Below are 22,210 nucleotides of genomic sequence, written 5' to 3'. Positions count from 1 at the left end.
GCCGCGGGGAGTGTTTTAAACATCATTTGGCGTACTTTAGCATACAAGCGAGCAAATGATATTTGTCTTGGAAGTTAATGAGCTAGGAAATGCTTCAGAACAGTAGAAAATGTGCTGTTATCAAATGTTCCACCATTCCTATACTTTGTGGTAGTTTATATGCTTTATCACTTTCTAAGCTTAAATAAGCCTTTTTGAGCGATATACGTGCTCCCCTAAGGCAGATAATGCTTATATTTGAATCTGGATTAAAGTCAATGAAAACAGCTTTTAAATACCGCGGGAGTGTTTTAAACATCATTTGGCGTGCTTTAGCATACAAGCGAGCAAGTGATATTTGTCTTGGAAATTAATGGTTAATGAGCTAGGAAATGCTTCAGAACAGTAGAAAATGTGCTGTTATCAAATGTTCCACCATTCCTATACTTTGTGGTAGTTTATATGAGTTATCACTTTCTAAGCCTAAATAAGCCTTTTAGAGCAATATACGTGCTCCCCTAACAGGTCATGTCCTTGGAGTGTGCAACCAGGTCACAAAACTGCCTTGATGCCCTATTGCATGGAGCAATGATATCCCTTTTTTTGCTTTAGTGGTATGGAGAGGCTAATGCCAAAGATCTTGGCTAGTTATGCGCTGCACGCGCATGAATGGTCAATTTCTTGGCGCACGTATCCTTGGCTGCAGCGCACAGAGACCACACACTGCCGCACACAGTGGAAAAAAATTAGAGGGAACATTGGCTGTGAGTGTCATCCATGAAAGAAGAATGGCCAAAAAGCTCATGAGGGCCATCCGAAATGTTTCTTGGAGGAAGGGGAGACTAGCTGAGAGGTTTCTTGAATTCTAGGAGCCAGACACTGAACAGAAAGCACTACACTTAGGAACACTAGTACTAACCATCTTTTGCATTTGGGAAGTGTGTCATTTGGCAGAGCCTTGAAGAATTTTCGAAACAACCAGACCTGCTAATTTCAAAGGCAAGAAGTGCCAAAATACACGGGGATGAAACATATGCAGATCTGTTCATGATTTTCTAGCTCCCTCTCAGTGATCAGTAAAATCTGCTCGATGGATTAGGCTAAGATGCATCCTTATCACATGTTCTTTTCACAGCCTTCTCAAGACTGATAAAAGTCATTACCACAAGCTCTAGCTAAGATCCATGCTGGAGAGACACTGGTGCTTCTTTACATAGGACTTTACAGGAGTGGCAGCTCAATTTAGCCAGCTTTACAGGGCCCTTGCGCCACTGCACTGGAGCGTCACTTTTTGTGGTGCTCTGGTGGCACTGTACAGTGCGCCACATTTACAAGGTGGCCCTAAGCCATCTTTTGTGGCTTCACCACTTTATAAATACGGGCCCCTCAAACGCAGTATTCTGCATCAGAGGACGTGTAATGGGTGTTGGGTGGGCATTCCACCGCAACACCCATTGCTTTTGACGTTGCCCCAATAAGTCTCAAATCTGTGGCAGCGCTAAAAACTAATGCCACCCCAGGGGTGGCGTTAGCATGGGACAACAAGGAGGAATACTTTTATTCCTCCTCGTTTTTGCTTTTTTCATGTGTGCTGCGCAGCACACATAGAAAGAGCAAAAGGCCATGAATGATTGTTTACGTGCAGGAAGGTGTCCCTTTTATTGGGATTTAATCTTTTAAAGTCTATATCTTTGCTTATGTATGTTGGATTTTTGTTGTTTTGGTCTTGTTTTACTTAGATAAATATTGGCTATTTTTCTAAATTGGTGTGGTGAGCATTTGCAGCGTTTTCACTGTTACTGTGTTTTGGTACAAATGCTTAACACATTGCCTCTGATATAAGCCCGACTACTCGGGCCAAGCTACCAAGGGATAAGTAGGGGCCATCTTAGGAGTGTAACTACCTTACCCTGACTAGAGTGAGGAGCTCTATTTGGACAGGGAGTAAACTGACTGCCCACTAAAGCCCCCGTTTCTAACAGTTATTTTTTGATTATTTGTCCAGCTGTTTGCGCTTTTATGGTTCTGAAACAGAAACCGAATAAAGCTTTTTCATTGGCTGACTATCCTACAGATATAAGCCCCACTGACTGTTAAAAAATGGCTGTGCTTATTATTTTCAAAGTTGTGAAGCAATTTTTGCTTCACAACTTTTACTGGATTTTAGGTATTTTCTCTAAATATTATTTTTTGGACAACACTTTGTGTATCCAGAAACTGTGTATCAATTGACCTTTTTGACTTTCTTCCATACACAAAGCACCTCAGTAATATTTAAGACTTGGACTTGAAATCGCATGTTTTTAAGGCACGGACGAAGTCATAGTGGGCTCTGGCCCAGGGCCACCACTTTTCAAGAGTCATAAAATAACCAGTTTGTTTACTTACTTTCTTCTTTTGAGGTATCTCAGGCTGTCCGTCAAGTCCTGCCCCTGCCTGATTTTTTTAGATTCAGCAAGCATTCTAACCTTTAAAAGTGCATAGGGCTGGCTCACCCGAATAGGCCTTTGCCTTTATTCAGTATGTGCCACTTAGTGCACAGTACAACTTGGCATGGTGTGGTCCTTCTATGATTACATCATCCTTGTGGAGATGCTACCAGGCACAGCCTGCTCTCCCTGAGTCAGAATACTTGTCGCTTTCAGCAACTACAGTGCGGTAAGCACAAGTACCCATCAGCACTGCATGCCTCAATTGTGCTGACATAGCACCTGCAAAGTTAAAACATAGGCTGTGGGTAGAAGGCTTGGTTGGACCACTAGTCTTTCTTCTTTCCTGGCATGTACGCCATGTGTCAACGTGCAGTGCAGTGCGGCGTAATACGCTCCCGTCATGACTGCACCATCCATGTGGAGCTGCTGCTGGGCCAGTGATATCATAGCCTAGTGCCACCTGACTTAAGAGTACCTGTTCCTCACACAGGGTGTGGAGTGCATCAAATAAAAAAGCTCCCTCTGCATGCACAGGACCAAAAGGTGCGACACCAGCCCAATGAACCATATGCAGCAGGCTTGTTCAGGCTGCTGGCCTTACTGTTTCTCTAGTACTTGCAAGCCAGAGACAGTTTGCTCCAAAGTGGAGCCAAGATGTAGCCTGGCCAAGGCAGTGGCATAACAAATGCCTGCACAGCCACTGCAGTGCTGAGGGGGGCGAGCTCCAGAGCCCCCCTCAGCAAAGTACCATGACCTGAGAGCTCACAAGTGAGTTCAGGGGGGGTTGGGGGCTCCAGATTCTTTGCAGGGGGCCTACTCAAGTTTTGTTACGCCACATGGCCAAAGAAGAGCACGCTCCGAATGATCCAGCCAAAGTCGCTGAGGGAATGAATGAGCTGGAAATAGATACAAAATCTGAGTTGTTCTAAGCAAGGGGCCTCAAATGTAGTTTGACCCGAGGTCCCCAAAAACCTTAGGCTGTCCCTTATTGGCCTGTGCTACCAAAGATGAACTGTGGTACGCCTATGGAGCCCCTGAAAGACCTTAACCGTAAGCCAGCTTACATGCATTCAGCTGCTAGTCTTTTTGTAAACCCCAGGCAGCGGGTTTCTTACAAGGCAATGCATCTTCTGTTAAGATACTGTACTGTTAAAAAACCTAGTTCTTTATTTTCACCTCTTCCGAGTCCTTGGTTTTCTATACCTTACTCTGATCAACCTGAGGGAAGAGGTGTCCTGGATCAATGTTTGTCAATTCAACAGGAAACAGTAAAACATGCTGGAATTGCCCAACAGACAGGATTAAGCTCGGTAATATTTTCTGCTCTCTGTCACGTTGTGTTAGAAGCAGGAAAAGAAAAAGTCTATGGTCTTTAAATGGAAGACTTGCTCAATTATAAAACATTATGGGGGCTGATTATAGAGGGTGGACTCACAAACTATTATTTTTCTGGATTTAAATGTTCACCTGGCAACAACAATCTGTGCTCTCAAACTTCCCAACCTTTTAAATTTAGGGGATGCTCAGCTAGCATGAAGTAGAGCTTTCTCAGAGCCGATAAGCTAAGAATGGATCTATCATAGTTGTCTTTTTTTATGTATTTATTTATTTGACCATGACAAATGTTTAGGCTGCTACGCAGGTTTATTTAAAACAGAAGTATTAACATAAATATTATTTCCGGTGATTAGATCAGCAGGTATTGCAAACTTACAAAAAAAAAAAAGAATCTTATCATTTTTTATTTTTCTTCTGCTGCGATAAAATAATTTAAATGATATTGCATTCACCGACTTCCACAAATTTCACACAATTCATGAATGAAGATTCTGTGTTAATGATCATTAAAAATGGCTGCACTGCTAAACCTACCCAGGAAGATGATGTCACAAAAAGGCGCACGTAAAACAGACTGTACCCAAAGAAGCAGTGCTGAAAGGTTTAATAAATAGAGCACAAATAAAATAATTTTAAAAGAGTTTAAAATGTGCTTACAATAGTTCTAGGTGGGGACTAAGGAAAGGTAACAAGCTCCTTAATTGTGTTTGGGGAATTGCACAATGAATTGCTCACTCACCCGGTATCCTCTAAAATTATACTTGTTCGTCAATTGGTGGCCATCAGCATTAGAGCTTGCAGGAACATTTAAGCCTTCGTACCCTGGCGCACCAGAACCCCAACCAAGTCATTTCATCCATTTCGGTCACTGACTGGCTGGAGAGGTTGCGTGAATGGCACGTGGTTCATTGTTTCAGCCAATGAGATTGGCATAGTGACAATTTCACAAACTTTAAAGGGACAATTACACCCCGTGACACGGACGAGATGTTTAAAGTGGAATATACTGCATTTTACTTTGCGACCTGGAGGTGAATTTCCAAAGGATTGCAATTGTTCTGGTATTCAGGTAAACTGCTCTGCCTGCTCTTTGATGCCCAGAATTTAAGACAAAATATATGAATGGAATTCAGCCACTCAAAGGTGGTTTCCACTGTAATGTGCCAAATCTTCCCTTGGTGTCACTGGACAAAAAAAACAGCAAGATTTGCATTTAAGGTGCCTTAGGAGTCCTATTAACTTCGATCCCATGTTAATGTGGTGTCAACCTGGCTGCAAGGATACATCAACGTGGTTATTTAAGATGCACTCACGTGGATAGCAAACAACGCCTACCATGCACTTCTCTATTACCGAGGCTATCAGGTGGTGTTCTCTCTACTACCAAGGCTATCAGGATACATTTATACCTGAAAAGGGCAAAACTCTGTATACTGCAATATCTTAGAATTCTAGGATGGAAACTACGATAAAACTTTTAACAGGACACCAAATTGACAGGTCACAGGGCTACTGAGCTTTCCATTAAAAGCAGGAACATAAAAACAAAACAAACATATTTTAGTAGCGTTACAGCCTCGCAAAAAGTATCTTCATGTATACAGAAGTACCACGTTTGTTGGATGCTTGTAAATATATTTCAGACCTCCATGTCCATATAGAACTGCCCATCTCTGTGCATTAACATGAGCCGAGCTCTTTGTGACAGGAGCTGTGTAAGATACAAGTTTGTACACCAAAGAGGAGTAGTAAGCCTGCACCCAAGAACATCCTCTTCAACAACCTCACTGAAAAGAGATGATGCAATATGAAGAAGATGGGAGAAAAGTCCCCAAATCCCTCACAGAGGGCAGAAATGCTTCTAGTTATGCACCCGCAGGTGTAAACCTGGAAAGAATCTTTTTTTTTTTTCTTTTAAATCACCCATGCTTCAACATTTTGCCTTCCCACTGTACATAGCTTAAAACTCTCTGGACCCAGTCTCACTTTTGAACTCCAGTGTAAAACTACGTTTCGTTAATCACATTTGCGGATGGCGAATTCAGTTCCAAGTCAGTAGTTAAAATATCCAGTCATAAGCAGCAGAAACATCTCATAAGCAACACAACATGAAGTCTATGACATGGACCCTCAGCAGGACTGGAGAGCGGACCGCAGATATCCCCTGCAGACTGTAAACTGTTTCATGAGTTGAAACCACGATCCAAGATTTGGCTTATCACATACATCAGGCGAAGAAAAAAGGAAACACTTTCACAACTTTCTGTGGCTTTCCGAAAGGTGCAGGTATAAGCAACTGTTTTTTCATAGCAAGAATTTCCAGTGTTTCTCTGGCAGCATTCAAAGTTCATCAGGTTCCCATTCGCATACACTGAAGTCTTCTGCAGAACAGCATCTGCTGGTCAACAGGTAGAGTTGCGCTTTCGGTACTGTTGGATCAAGGGCACCAAGCACTCTGGGAGCCCCGTCTGCAGTAGGAACGGGTGGTCCAGAAGCTCCTGTGCAGTGGCTCGCTCGGCTGCATCCTTTGTCAACATTCGTTCCAAGAAGTCTCTGAGAACAGGGGAGATCTATGGAGAGAGATGGCATCGTTAGGTTGAGACAGCCTCTTAGAAACCAGCATTAACCTATCATATGTCTGTATTTTAAGATCCTTATCCTGACATTTTCTTAGTGTACTAGTATATCCAGAACTATCTGAATAATATTTCATGACACAGCCTCACGTTCCATAAACACACAAAGTATTATTCACAAAAACAACAAAAGTCTTGCATTTCGAAAATATAGTATGCTTCTCAATCCATTCCACAAACCATGTTACATTAGGTGGAACAAGATTCCCGGTTAACTTCTATGCATCTGATGAGGTCGGAGATCAAAAGACTATGTAAAGATATTGGGCAATAGTATTTTATTTACTTTTGCTGCATAAAGTTTGCTGAAAATTGTAGATTTTAGGTCTACGAACATAACCTTTTGACTTTAGATTGTTGTTTCCAATATATGTGCATCAGAACTCTTCTTAAGTGAACCTGGTTCACTGGGTGCCCAGTGGCACTGACATACTTGGCTACACATACCGCAAAACACAACGGGGCTTCAATCAAGAGTTGCTTCCTCTGGAATCCATAACAAAAAATCTGAAAAAGCCCAATGTTCAAAAAGCTCAAGTATAAGCTAAAGTCTAAAACTTACTGGAATAAACAGCAAATTGTAGTTTTTTCAACATATTCAACAACTACTTATATTAATCTGTGCTTCTTTGTACAATTTCGGTCAAAATACACATTCACTTATTTCAGCGGTGTCTTGATTGATCCATGTTAATAAACTGCTCTAAAGAGGTTTCTTTGTCGCAATAGTCTTCAATGCTGTTTTCTCCAAGTTCGGAACTAATCTAAAAGAGGTGTTTTTGGTTTGACGTCCCAACAAATACGGTCTCCAACAAGCTCCCCTAATTCCGGAAGGACTACCTCCCACAGGCCCCCTTGCTCGATCATACAGATCTTCAGTATTACATCTTTCTCCCAATTGGTTGTGCAAGGATTTCAATTGACTTGTTAACTGGTTCAGGTCTAGGTGCCCCGAAAAGGCTGTATCCATAAAGACACACGCCTACAGCCTTAATCAAAGACTAGCTTTCCATGTTGTTTTAAATGCTTCTTAGACAGTCCACTCTGAAAGATGTCTTCTCTGACACTGTTAGGTTTACTACCATCAGTGTTTAGGATATTGAAAAATGTCCCTGACTGGCATTCTTTATCTTAATGTCCATCAGGAGTGAGCATGGGTACATATTGGGCGCTTCCAAAACTATGGTCTCCAGTTTGTTGCGTATCTGCAAGCTGTGACTAACTCAACAGCACCATGGACTCTCAACAAACGTTCTTATTAATAACCCACAGTATGTCCATATTCAGATATACAGCATACCAGCAAAACCCAGCTGTTTTATGCATATCTGTCAATGGCAACAAAAAATGCAGTCTGCAGGAACCTATCTGAAATGAAATATAATACTTCACTTTTACTCGCTTCCAGCTCTGATTAGGTGTCCACAGAACACAGGAAACGACACTATGATTTGGAAGGCAACCATAAAACCACACCTCCTCCCCATCAAACTTAACTTCAGGCACATCTAACCGGGTTTAGGTGTTCTAGAAAGGGGATGGACCAACTATTCCTGACCAAGCTCCTGCATACATTAGGGAAGCTGGTCTAATTCCTATGGCATACAATTGGCAGTGACTGAGTACAAGCTTGGGATCCTTACCTTCTTGGTGATGTCTTTAATGACCAAATCACCAGTGACTCAGATAATGCACTGAAAAGGCTTGGGAGAAGTGGAGTACAATCTTGCCTTTAATAACAGTGCAGCCACGACAGGGTTCAGAGTCCCTGTACAATGATGTTTATTTTGAAAACTATGTAGCAGGTACAAGCAAGTTTGGTTATACAGAACCTTAGTGTGATTGTCTACTTCTACTGTTTCTACAGCGTTGTTTGATTGCTGAAACTCGTGTTTAAAACCATTTCCTTTTACCCCTGTGCCCACTGGAGGGAGAAAGAGTCAGGAGTTTTGAAACTTTAAATCATTCTCAAATGTGAACCTGAAAAGAAGCCGTCAGCCTCTCACACATAAATCAATAGATTGAAGCTCTTGCATTCTATACAAAGAGTATTTCAACTTCAACTTTAATCTTGAAAGGTAATCATTTCAAAGGGTCAGATATTGACGATGTCATTGCTTCCTTAAGGGCCTGATTTAGAGTTAGGTAGATGAAGTTACCCTGTTACAAACGTGATGGATATCCCATCCGCCGTATTACGATTCCATATTATGCTACGGAAATTGTAATACGGAGGACGAGATATCAGTCATGTTTGTGATGGCATAATCCGTCCTCAAAACTCTAAATCAGACCCTAAACCTGCTGGCCCTCACAGGATTGGTAATATGATGTATAAAAGAGATCTTGCCAGTACGACAATGTTCTTGCACCCCTATTTAAAGTGGATGTCAACAGCCAATTCCCCTGAAAGCTGCAAAGGATTACTGATTACTCCAATACTTAAGAAAGAAGGTGACCTCTAGAATCTCTCATCTTAAGATGTAAACTTTAAAAGTTTCGCACCTAGTTTGTTTCAAACTATAGAAGACTAGTCGGTCAGCTTGCGATTAATACTAAAGGGAAAAGCAGAGTTTTATCCAGGGCAATCCACCAGTCATCATGTGTTCTCATTAAATCATATTACACATAGAATTGCTGAGGAAAGTACAATATATGTCTGTTTCATTTACTTTAATTCAGTGTTTGATATTTTAGATCATCGTTTCTTCTAGGCAAAATCTTGCACGGCTAGGAATCTGTATGGACTATTGTCATTATTTGGTTGCATTGCACACCAATACATGATGTCAAGTTACCCAATAGCTTGGCAAGCAAGAGCTCGCTGGACACCTATAAAAAAATGGTTTAAAACAGGGGTACATTTTGGCCATGCTGCTATTTTCTTTTTTTCTAAGTGATTTCCAGATTCAATGAAGGTATCATGACAGTCACAAGCTAACCCCCTTGAATCAATGGAAACCCAATGAATGCACTGCTTTCTGTCAATGATGTAACAATTCTAGATAGTGCCGTTGGTCTATCCAGACAGATACCAGCCTTTGAAACCTATAGAAACACTAATAGGCTTATCAATTATAAGAAAACCCAGATTTTACAGATAGGGGTGAATGTCTGTCCTTTATATGGGTTTTGGGCTCCCATAAATATTTAGAAGTTATATTTAACAATAAATTTAACATCAACAAACTCATACAGAATACCTAAATATAGGAAAAGCATCGCACTCCATAAGGATGCACTGTATTTAAAAAGTTGGACATGCACTTTTAAGTTTTACGTGTTCTGGTAGTGAAAAAGTATTTTTTTTTTTTTTTTACCACTGCCAGGCCTAACTCTCCCATAGGATAACAATGGGTCATCTTATTATCTTTAGTAAGTGTTAACTTTCAAATGGAAACCGGAAGGAATATTGAATTTGGTGCCTAATGAATTGTAATTTAAAACTCTCTGTAATGGGAAAGTAGGGTTTTAAGTCACAATTCAGAAAATGTCACTTTTATAAATTTGTCATTTTTCTGTTCTAAACACTTGGTGCCTGCAGCCTGTTTCCTGGATCACATGATTAGGTGCAGCTTGGTAGTTGGTCCTTGTGTATTGCTCCCAGATAGTGAGACAAAGGGGGAATAGGTGTTGGCAGGATGGGCCATTTCTGACTTGATGAGGGGGAGGAACTGTCACCCACCAACCATGCACATCACAAAGGTTCTGCCTGAGCAACTCACAAAAGGTTTAACACTAGTGTTTTGTGACCCCAGATAACCTGGGCAGAGAGGCAGGAAATTCCAAACACTTCTGTGGGTGAAAACCTCCAGAACCTTCTCATACTTTAAAGGTGGCACCAGGTATAAAAATTGGACCTTCAAACCCAACTCTTCAGTACACCTCTAGATCTGTGGAAGACGAAGAACTGCTATGCTGCTCTGCAAGAAGGACGGCTACCCTGTTGCCCTCCTGCTTGAAGAAGAAATAAACCTGCATCTTGAACCCAGGACCACCAGAGTGACTCCAAGGGCTGGCTGGTTGGCCTCCTGATCAGAGTCTTAGGGACAGAAAAGGTTCCAACTACCTTGAAGCCAGCACCTGGACTCTGTCTGCTATGAGTCCTGCTCCCCTACCCCCAAGTGGTGCTACCCCAGTCTTGGATCCTTGGAAGAGGGCCCGAAGGTGCTCTTTCAGCCCAGATGTGGTCCTGTGGGCAGAACCGATGCAGCATGAAACATCTCATCTTCGGAAGCACAGCAGCGTGATGCATCCTTGACATTGGACCTCACATTGCAGCCCGCATTCTCCTCTGCACAACGCATCGGCAATGCAGGCTCTCGCATTGCAAGCTCTCATTGCCAGCATCCTTGGCGACGATGCAGGACTTTGCACCACAGCTTGTTCGGAACGACTGGCGTGCGATGCATATTCGACGAAGAACTTTGCATTTGAAATTCCTCATCGACTGCATCCTCGACGAGTCTGCAGGACTCTGCATCGCAGCACTGCAGCTTCTTCGACACCACTGTTGTGCGACGTATCCTTAACGCAATGATCTCTCAATGGTCCCCAACCAGAATGTAAGGCACTTTGTTCAGATGGCCTAACTTAGTCCCTGTATCCGACCCGCTCCCCATTATGGTTGACCTGAACGTGTGACTTTGTCCCCGTCTGGCGTGACCAGATAACCACTGTTGGCGCGTTGAGGCACTATTTTTACATAAAACTTTGAAATTGCACATCTCCTGTCCTGCTGATTGGATTCTTGTCAAATAATTTTACTCGATTTTTCTAGATTAGCATGGGATTGTCTGTGTGCTGTGTTTTCACTTTATTACTGTTTGAAGAGCTGCATAAATACTTTACACATTGCCTCTAAGTTAAGCCAGACTGCTTTTGGGGAATGTTACCAAAGACTGAGCACAGCTTAATTTGGAGATTGCTTGTGTCTCCCCTGACAGGGATCATGGTTGCTGCTTGAGTAGGGTTTCACCCCTCTTAACCAGTGACCTAATTTCCTACACAATTTCATTGTGATAAACACTTGCAGCTGATACTGTCTGTGTTACACAGGTCACCAGTATGAATCCTGGTAAGGTACACAACTTTATCTCCTACTGAGGTTAGTAAACTAAGAACCATTATACTGTACATCAATAAGATCTGTGCTTACAAACGGCAGAAGTACTATACAAAAATTAGTTTTTTTTTTATATTACTTCTCACTGCAAAATTGCTGTCCAGTGTTATGAACACCACGTATCTTTTTAGGTTATTTAATTTTGATAAAAGTTTCAAAACTACATATCAGAACTCAATAACCTGCGATACATATACAAGATGCAATATTGTGACATGATCCTTTTTCTACCCAAATAAAAGGCGTAAATTAGAAAAGAAATGTAGCAAAAGAAAAGTGTAACAAAAAATGGAAAAAGTAAGGATCATTAACTGAGGAGTATGGTATCTGAAACAGCAGGTGAATCACTCGCTTAGAAATTAACATTGATTCTACTCTAGATCTATTTCTTCGGCTTCATAATTGTAACAATAAGAAAAATATGGCAAAACAAATATTAAAACATAAGAATATTAGTGTTTGTGAGGCCGCATGAGTTGCCATTCAGTGTGCCTTGCCCCATACAAGGTGCATGGGAACAAGAGGTAGGAAAGAGTTGCAACCACTACCACTTTCAGATATCTGCTGCATTGGGATGTCTCTACTAAGTGTCATTTCAATGTCATCCCAGCTCGGAGATCCCTTGTTCTTGATTTAGGGTTATTTTTAGTAACACTGGGTGGCCACTCCCTCATAGCGGGACCACCTTCCATGGTTTAGAAGACAAACATTCTGGAGAAAGATATCCCCCGTGTCTTTTGACTGCCTTAGAGTAAACTTGAGGTGCCTATGTTAACGAGCGATGACCATGTGTCTTAAAACATCTCTGATTTGTCCTGAAGCTTGGATATGATCTGCTCACATCAGGCCAGCTTGATTCTCTCTATATTCCGTACTTCTTCAGTTGATAATTGTGGCGAACGCCAACGCCTCAAGATGCACGTTTTAGGATAATTCAGTCACAGGCCCTTTCCTTTGGTGGGAGAACAGTTCAGGCATGTCTATTGTGTCAGGCAGTATGGCTAGTCTGTCTCAGTCCGCTATGTTTAAGTTTGAATTTTCCCTTAGCATGCTCCAAACTAAAGTCCACTATCTCTTAACGCTTTGACATTGCCAAAGTGCCCGCAGCAGATCCTGGACCACTTTTAGTGAGGTGTTTTTCTATCTTCACCCACAACAGGATAGTTTTAGTCCCTGCTAACAACAAAAAAGTGCTTGCTCTCCGCACAGCTGTAATCATTTTGTTTACTTATCTAGCTGCTGGAGCTTTAACTTTCAGGGGCACATGCAACATTTTAATGGTGTAAAAGAGTCTTAGATAACTAGATCATTTATGTTGTTTGCCTTATTCTGGCAGAAGCACAGATGGGAGGAAGACAGCCATGAAGACTGTACTACAGTCCTAGCACCCTCTAATTCTATGATTAACTTTAGACTTCAGAGAGCAGGTTTGTGAGATATGGTATGCCTAGGGTTACACTAATCTATTTGGATTTTTAGGTCTGGCTTGACGTGCCACTGTCAACTCAACTTATTTGAACAACAAAAAATAACTTTCAGTGTACTACTGAGAGTGGCTTATGCTTCATCCATACGTTTGTTCCTCCAAGTACAGGATCTGATTGGGTCCAATATGTGTGCTTCCACTAAAAAGACTGCTTGTATTACCCTTTTGGCTTGTGGTAAAGCTTATACTTGACACAGGACTTATTGTGAAAAGCATATGTTAATGTCTATAGGCATTTAAGTGTTGATTGTTACTACTCTGTTTTAAAGCCTACCAACAGGTATTTTGTTACCGGGAGTCTCACAGATTACCATAGTAAGCAGTGGTTTTGGTGTGACAAACCATGGATATAGAAGGTTTGATCTGTCAGAATCCTTGATAGGCTGTCTTAGCTGAGGCAGTATTTTGCTTAGCCAACTATACTTTTGTATTCCGTTCTAGTTTTATGACTGTGTGTCTGATAGTTGCTAGGTGGAAACAATTATGCTCAAAACTGTAGACCTGATTTCGAAATGGTGACAAGCTACAGGTCTGATTGATGCACTGAGTATTGTTATGTCCAGTGCCATAGTTCTAGTCTGCTTATTATGAACAGTTATGACAAAGACAGCTGTTCTTGCTTACTGTGAAAGGAGTGTGTTAAAGTCAGTAAACCTTTAAAGGTTGGTTGTTATCACACCATGTGACAGGCTATAGACACGTATTTTGTTACATATAACCTCACAGATTACCATAGTAGAGAAGGGTTTTGGTGCTGACCTCCGACTGTAATAAATCCTAGGGGGTTTTCACTGCGATGATTCTTGTTAGACCCCATTGGCGGGGTGGTATATTGTTTTTCAAGCTGTATTTTCCGACAGTTGCAGGTTTATGTGCACTTAAATAGCCCAGTGTTCGGTAATGTTTAAAACCATTAGTAAAGTTTAAGTGCTTCATCGGTTCACTGGTAAAAGTCATGCCAGATTTCGTAGGTTTGATATGTTTATTGTGAAAGGTTATAACAAAGTCAGTGCGCCTGACTTACTTATTGTGAAAAGCATGTGATAAAGGGAACCAGCCTTTATGAATGGATTGCTACGGAAGTGTGATAAAGCCTGCCGGCAGGTATTTTGTTACATGGAATTTCAGAGATTACAGCACTAGAGACGGGTTTTGGTGAGTCACCCAAACAAACCATGGGGATTAGAGAAATGCACTACAATAATTCTTTGAAGGCTCTGTTTGGAGTGAGAGTATTTTGTTTTGCCAAATGTAATTTTGCATACTTTTATAACTGTATGACAGATGGTTGCCTTGTAGAACGCTTATACTCAGAACCATAGGCTCGAGTTGGTTATAGTGACATGCCAATGACAAAGGCTATAGGCCTGATTTTTTATTATGAAAATTTACAGTAAAGGCAATAGGTCTGGCATATTAATTGTGAAAAGCATATGGCAAGGTCAATGGGCAATTAAGGATGGCTTGTTATTAATCTGAATATTAGCCTACAGGTTTTTGTTACATGGAATCTCACAGATTAACCTAGTAGGTAAAAGTGTTGGTGTTGGTTACCCCATCTGACAAACCATAGTCATAGAAAATTTGCACTGTGAGAATCCTTGTTTAGCCCCGTTAGGAAAGATAGAAGTTTGAAAGAAGTTTGCTTTGGCAACTGTAATATTTTATACATTTACAATTTTATGATTGTATACCTGATGGTTGCCTTGTGGGAAAGGTTATGCTCAGTACAGGAGACCTGAGTTGGTTATGGTGACAAGCTAATGATAAAATATATAAGCTTAATTGGTGTGCAGATAAATGGAATGCCAAATGTCACAGGTCTGCCCTGTGCATTATGAACATTTCTTTAAAAAAGGCAGTAAGTCTGGATTATTTATTGTGAAAGGTATATAATAAATCCAATGGACCTCTAACAGTAAACTGTTGTCACATTATGTTGCAGTCAATAGAAAAATAGTTGGTTACATGTGACCTCACGAATTACCATAGTAGGCAAGGGTTTAGGTGTTGATCAGCCATTCCGACAAACCCATAGAGAAGAATGTCACTGCTGATACTGGTTAGGCCCTATTGAGAGGAATTGTATATTCAGGGGTTTGGAATTGTATAAAATATCTACTGGTCCATGGGGCAGGTTGCTTTATAAATCTACTTGTCCTTTTAAAAAATAAAATAAAAAATCCACTTGTCCCTTTGGTGCCATGCAGTGTGCCAACAAATGATGACAGCAATCTCATTATATAAGAGCTGTGATAATAGTTTCTCTGATTATGCCAGGGCTCATACTATAGTAGGGTTTGAATACTAGCAATTCACTTATTTTGGCATCGTTCAGCAGTTCTAAATCCATAGACTGGCGATAGGGGTAAGGAATAGTTCTAGGGACGGAATGCAGTTTTGAGTCTGTGCAAACCTACTAACTTGCATGGTCTAGGGTTTTTCACCAGCTCGTATGTAATCTTTTCCGATAGAGAAAAAGGGTGGAAATTTACTCGTGAGAAGGACAGAAGTAAAACTTCTTCCGGGGTGGGAAAAAGTGGTTGGACAGATTTTTGCGTGACCAAATCTACACATGCAAATCTACTTGTGCTAAAATGCAGAAAAAACGCCTTTCTCTCTTCTTGACCCGCTCTGATTGAACCTATTGCCATGGCCCCCAAGGCGCTAATACTGGGCGACTTTAATATTCATCTTAAGGACACAAAGGACTTAGCAACAGGGGAGTTTCTAGATCTGATGGCGAGCCTTAACTGGGATGTTACAGGCATATCTCCTACACATTATGCAGGGCACGTGCTAGATGCTATTCTCATTTGTCATAATAATTTTAGTAGCCTAGATAACATTCACCTGGATTGGACTGATCACCATTTGCTCATTTGCTGACCATCAAGGCTGCATGCACATCAATATCTCTCCAACCCCTAAATTCTCTAGACAATGGCACAAGATTGAGGAGCAGAGCCTGGCAAGTGCCCTCAAGGCTGGCTGTGATCAAGCAAGAGAAAGCAATACCTCAGAGTGGGAGGGAGGGTTTTGAGTGGGAGGGAGGGTTTTGAGCGGGGGCTGAGAGGGGCCATCGATAGGCTGCCCCCCCCCCCTGTTAAATTGGACCCAAAGCCTGAGAGGACCATATCCTCCCCATGGTATTCAGAGGAACAAAAACAAAATCTTAGAGATTGTACTGACGCCAGGAACAGAGATGGAGGTTTCATCAGAACCTTGAGCAGAGAGCCAAGCTAAGGGCTCTGCTCGAGAATTTTAAATCAGCGATCAAAATAGCTAAATCAGATTTTTTTTACCCGCAAAATTAAAGAAGCAAACAATGGGCCTTGAGAACTTTTTAAGGTGGTCCGCACCCTAGCTTCTCCTCCCTGGCGCTGGAGAATTCTCCAGACTTTTGTCAAAGGGTCACTGATTACTTTAAGGATAAAATTCTCCATCTTCACGCTAACTTCAAGCAGCCCCCCGTGGAGCTGAGCGGGGAAGATCAAGGAACAGCCTTGGTCCTGGATTCTGGACCAAAACTTACCTGTTTCTCACTCCTACAGGTGATCAGAATTAAAGAATTATTTGGGGGAGTGAGATCAGGGTCACCCAATGACTCTTGCCATCCCAAGATTTTAAAATAAGTTCCTGATCTGGTTTTTGACTGCCCTCGAACCGGTCTACCAGGAAACTTTGACGGAAGGATGCTTTCCTCCAGCTTGGAAGGAATCCATTGTAATTCCTCTCACTAAAAAACTGGGCAGTGAACCTAATGATTTAAAAAATTTACGACCCATTTCTTTACTTTACTAATTTTGGAGAAACAACTTAACATCGAATTGGCAGGTTTCCTTCAGACTAGCGGGGGCCTGGACCCTTCTCAACATGGGTTCCGTAAAGACCACAGCACGGAGTCCGCTCTGGTCTCTTCTGCGGATATCATTCAGAGAAGAGTAGATCAGGGGGAGAGCGCCATCCTTGTACTTTTGGACCTCTCTGCGGCATTTGATACCATATCTCCACATCTGTTGTTACAACGTCTCTATCAAGCAGGTGTTAGAGATAAGGCCCTTGACTTACTAAAATTTTTCCTGATGGATAGATTGATTATGGTTAGCTGCGGGGATTATAGAGCTCTCCCATTTAAAATTCCCTGTGGGGTCCGACAGGAATCCTCACTTAGTCCCACCTTGTTTAATTTGTTTGTCGCCTCATTTGCCAGACTTGTCTGCTCATTTGTATTTCAAGTGGTGTCTTATGCCGATAACACCCAGTTGATTATACCCGTTAACCAGAAGTGGGAGGAGGTGGCAGATAGATTTCACACGTGTACGAGTGAGATTAACAATTGGATGAGCAATAACTGGTTGAAAATTAACGGAGAGAAGACGGAAATTCTCCTCTTCGGCCTGGACACCAAAATATGGAGCTCTCGCTGGTGGCCAAAGTCTTGTAATGAATGTCCAGTTTCAAGTCACTCAGTAAGAAACCTTGGAGTTTTATTTGACAGGATTCTCTCCTTTGAGCAGCAAATCAAACGAACTGTTAAATGCTGCTACTGGTGTCTGAAAATGTTAAAGAAAATGTTCCCCTTTCTTCAAAAAGAACTCAAAATTTTGGTGACTTTAGCACTAGTTATTTCTAAACTGGACTATTGCAATGCGCTGATGCTTAATGTCAAGAAGGTCTCTCTCAATAGACTGCAATTGATTCAGAATGCTGCGGCTCACTTAGTTTTAGATCTTCTGCGCTTTTCTTCGGCTAGCAGTAGCCTAAGACAGTTGCATTGGCTACCGGTGGAAAAACGGATTACGTTTAAAACACTTTGCCTTACTTACAAGGCTCTTCACCAGGAAGGCTGTAATTATCTCCGTTATGTCCTGAGACCGTACCAGCCGGGACGTCAGCTCAGATCTTCTGCTTTGGATCTCATATCTATCCCTCGCTGCCGCAGGGCTCGATGGGGGGGGGACAAAGCCTTCTCGGTGATAGCGGCAAGACTCTGGAATTCACTTCCATTATCCATCAAGATGGAGGAGACGTATCTCTATTTTCTGAAGCAGCTTAAAACCTGGTTATTCTTATACTAGGGTAGGCCTCCCTTTCTTTTTTTGGCACTCTTCGTCACTTTTTCTTTTTGATAAAATTGCCATCTGATCTCTCTCTTTACTCTTGTAAGGACTTCTCTGATTTACTGTTAGTTTTTAGCGCTTCGATGCTAAGGCCAGAATGCGCTCTATAAATGCTTTACAATACAATACAGGAACCACTGTCAGTAGTGCAGTACAAGGTTACAACATTCTCTTGGAGTGCTCATCCTGATAACAAAGACTTTGCATTAATGAATCATCAATACAAGTTCGAACAGCATTACCATTTGGACACAAATATTACCTTAGTTGCAGACAATATCCTTTCCTGACACATAATGTGATAACTGTAAATTGGTAGCCAAATGGTTTGTGCTGCAGGGGGCTGGGCCTTCTTGTACCAAGGACAAACTATGCATGAAAACGTATTGTCTTTGACCCCAAGCAATATGTCCTGGGCATCGGGCTATAGGAATTCCACACCACTGATATTGTTTTATCATCTGTAATTTTGTAGATATTTGTAATTGTACAACTCTATGCTTGATGGCTGCCAGTTTATGCACACTTCAGTAGGCCTGTGTTGTATATTGGTTCAAGCCATTGGCAAAGGCTAGAGGCCTTATCGGTTCACTGGGAAAGGCTATGTCAGAGTCCTTAGATGTCACCTGTTTATAAGGAAAACGTATGACAAAGTAAGCAGGTCCTATTTAGTTTGAAGAAAAAGAAAATGGGTGAATTGTTATTAAACTGTGCTAAAGCCTAGAGGCAGATGTTTTGTTACATGGAATCTCGCGGATTATCTCAGTAGACCAGGGTTTTGGTGACCCAAACTAACGATGGGGGATAGACGATTTGCACTGTGATAATCCTTATTAGGCATGATTAGTAGGGATTTGATATTTTGTCAACTGCACTATGTACGTTTGTAATTTACTATGGTATCCCTAATGGTTTCCTTGTGAGAAGATTTATAACCAACATAGCAGGATTGAGTTCCCTATGGTGATAAAACCAATGATAACAGTTAGAGGGTAGATCGGTTCACTAGGAAACAATATTTCCTAAGCCATAGATCTGATCTGTTTATAATGAAAAGTTATGATAAACACAGTAGGCCTGGCATATTGATTGTGAAACCGAATGTGAAAGTCAATAGGTAATTAAAGAGGGATTGTTATATCTCTGTATTAAAGCCTACAGATAGGTATTTTGTTAAATGAAATCTAATGTATTACCTTTCTTGGTAAGGAGATGATTTGCACTGTAACAATTCTCTTCTTAGCTGTCTGTCAGACCTTGTAACAATGAAAATCCTTAAATAATACATCCATCCATATACATCCATACAGGTACATAAAGGGCCTGTGGGTCCACTCTTTTCTGCCATTGGTCTGCCTGAGTGCCATTTACACTCTGCTTTCATCTATGACAGTGTAGTGCATGGAGTATTGGTTCAGTCCACATCAATCATCTCTTGCGCTGCGAAGAACGGCATGTTCTGATCATTTGTAGACCCCCCTGAAAATGAGTGTGCTTCAGTGGCAGGACTGGTTGGCCGGTCCTTTTCAGTTTCAATTTTCTCCTTCTATAGGTCCCCTTTCATGTGTTTACTTCTCATCCCTTAAGTGTTTTTACCTAGAAAACTTGTCTTCAGGACTTAAGCAGCTTTCCTGACTAAGGTGGTTACCCCTTCCCAACTGGGCAGTCCATTACACTGCCTTCCTTTCTTCCCCCCACCCCATCAAGTAGCACGGGGAGAGACTACATCAGCTGCACCCTTGGAGGGCAGTCAGTAATTACACAGACTGGATGAGATACATTAGATTTGGTGGCCAGCTCTTTATTGTGTATGTAGGCAGCAAAAAGGGTAAGGTGGTCAAGTAGAAGACCTAGGCATGCTCGAATGTACAGTGCATCAAAATGTGTTAAGCCTTGCCAAGAAGGAACCTCTAGAGGAAATCCATGCTCATTTCACCAGTGATGTCTTCAACTTCAGCAATTGCCAGGGGTTCCTGTGGCTGAGAGGAGATCTGTCATCCGGCAACTTAAGCTTCCCTTCACACTTTAGAAAAAGCATTACTGCATGGACTAAAAAATGAGAAGGGATGACCAATTTAGTCATTCCATGCTGCATGATTTCCTCATCTAACCACTCCTTTAGACCCACCATTTAGGAGTAGGTATTGGTATGGTATCTATTCAAAAAGTGAGGAATCTGCAGGTATCCATCAGAACAAAAAGATATTTACCTTCATCTTTCTGCTGGATACTCTGTCTCCTTGCAAATTCCTCACCAATCCCACAGACCTCCCTATTCTTAGGGCAGATGGCCTCTAGCACTGACAAGATTCTAAGTTGGTATGTTACACTGCACATCCAAGATCGATATTAGGCTACGGTTGCCTCTTCCTCTAAGGACTGGGAATAAATGGCCAAGGAATGGATTTTGATCCCCTGGGGTGGAACTATAAGACTCCAGTGATGTCACACCAGCACAGTTTCCAGAGCCGAGATGGTGCCTGTGGGAGAGAACTACGGCAAACATTTCTAGATCCAGTATGGCGCCTGGGGATATTCAGTGAGAAATATGCAGGTACGGTATCCACCGGAAAGATAGTTACAGATGGTAACTTTCTGTGAACCTTCAATTTAGGGCTCTTTCACTCGAGCTACTGCACCCCTCTTGATTTCCCGTTCGTTTCACTAATCTGAAGTAAATCATTGCTCACCTGTCATTCAAAGCAGCTGTAAAATCACACCTTGACAACCTCCACATCTTCACTAGCTCAAATGTATCTTTGTTCTCTTTTCCTTGTATCTCACTGGGGTTTATCCAATATGTAAATATGCTATTTCTCCTAGTAATTACCTTTTCGCAGTCTCGCTCACCACTATTCGCTTTCACCCACTTCCTATTGTAACAACTCAAACTATTTTTGCAGCTTTGCCCAAAACTTAAGGGTCAGATTTACAAGGCCCTTGTGCTACCAGAACATCACTGTTTGTGATGCTGTGGTGGCGCTGTGCAGTGTACCACATTTACAAATCGGCGCTAAGCCATTTTTGTGGCTTAAACCCACCTTGTAAATATGGACCCTTCCAATGCAGTTTTCTGCGTCAGAGAGGCCTGCAATGAGTGTTGCTGTGGGCGTTCCACCGCAGTACCTATTGTTTTTGACGGGAAGGGGTGCCTTCCTGCACATGAACAATCATTCCCTTCAACACAGACACCCTTGCACTATGGTGCAAGGATGCCTGCATTGGCAGCTATATTTAGTGCTGGCGCAGGGGGAAAAGAGGGGTGTACTGTATCTTAGTAAATACGGTGCACCCCTGCGTTTCTAAAGTGATGCGGCTCTGAAAATTGTGGCGCAGCACTGTGCTACGCCACTTTTTTAGTATATCTGGCCCCAAGGGTCTCAGAAATGTTTGTTAGAATGTATATTCACAGAAGTAAAATTCCACTTCAAATAATTGCACTGAAAGAAGGCTACAACATATGGAAAATAACAGAATTGCAGAAAAATAACGTGCATTCATCTGGAAAGTAATTGACATGACTGGGAGTTACTTTTGAACATCTTCAAGCTATTAGTCATTGGTAAGAGTTGTTGTTCCCATGGGCCCCTACTGATTTCGGGGAGGCATTTAAGAATGCTGGTAGGCAAGACCTTCTTAGGTAAGAGAATAACAGAGATGTGTCTCAGATGAGAAAGTGTACTTTTTAATCTTGTTGTAAAATTGTGTAGCCTATCTCACAATATTTTCTCCAGGCTGTCTCACCTTATAAGCGTTTTTCATTTTGGGAGGGGGCCCATCACGAAGACTCTTCATTGCTTGAACAGGAGAGTCGCTGAAATACGGAGGTTCTCCATCAACCATCTCTATCACCATAATGCCAAGAGACCAAATATCCACCTGCAGAGAACACATCACCATTAAACATCCAGTATCAGAAAGAGCTAGCACTACCAAATCATCTCTGCCTAATGTGTATAACATGGGGATATTTGCACGGAAATTAATTGATCCTTAAATAATAAGTGTGCAGTTTAGGTGGCACAGCACGGATGGTGGTAGATACATAGGATGGACACAAACCAAAAAATTAGAGTAGAATGAGAAGGCCT

General features: G+C 41.7%; 1 protein-coding gene across 7 annotated transcripts in view; it reads right to left on the bottom strand.

The window, feature by feature from the left end:
• Positions 1-4,036: 4,036 nt before the first annotated feature.
• The window catches only part of PAK6 (p21 (RAC1) activated kinase 6), a 210,420-nt gene continuing 192,246 nt past the window's right edge, over positions 4,037-22,210 (bottom strand). For all 7 annotated transcript variants that reach the window (XM_069208594.1, XM_069208597.1, XM_069208599.1 and 4 more), the window contains 2 exons: positions 21,864-21,998; positions 4,037-6,319 (listed from right to left, as the gene is read on the bottom strand). In XM_069208594.1, the coding sequence (XP_069064695.1) occupies positions 6,152-6,319; positions 21,864-21,998 (303 nt within the window). In that variant the 3' untranslated portion in view covers positions 4,037-6,151. The remainder of the gene's footprint in view (positions 6,320-21,863; positions 21,999-22,210) is intronic.

This window comes from Pleurodeles waltl, chromosome 9 (assembly GCF_031143425.1).
Source record: "Pleurodeles waltl isolate 20211129_DDA chromosome 9, aPleWal1.hap1.20221129, whole genome shotgun sequence".
Classification (NCBI taxonomy): domain Eukaryota; kingdom Metazoa; phylum Chordata; class Amphibia; order Caudata; family Salamandridae; genus Pleurodeles; species Pleurodeles waltl.
This window is presented reverse-complemented; position numbering and strand designations above follow the sequence as displayed.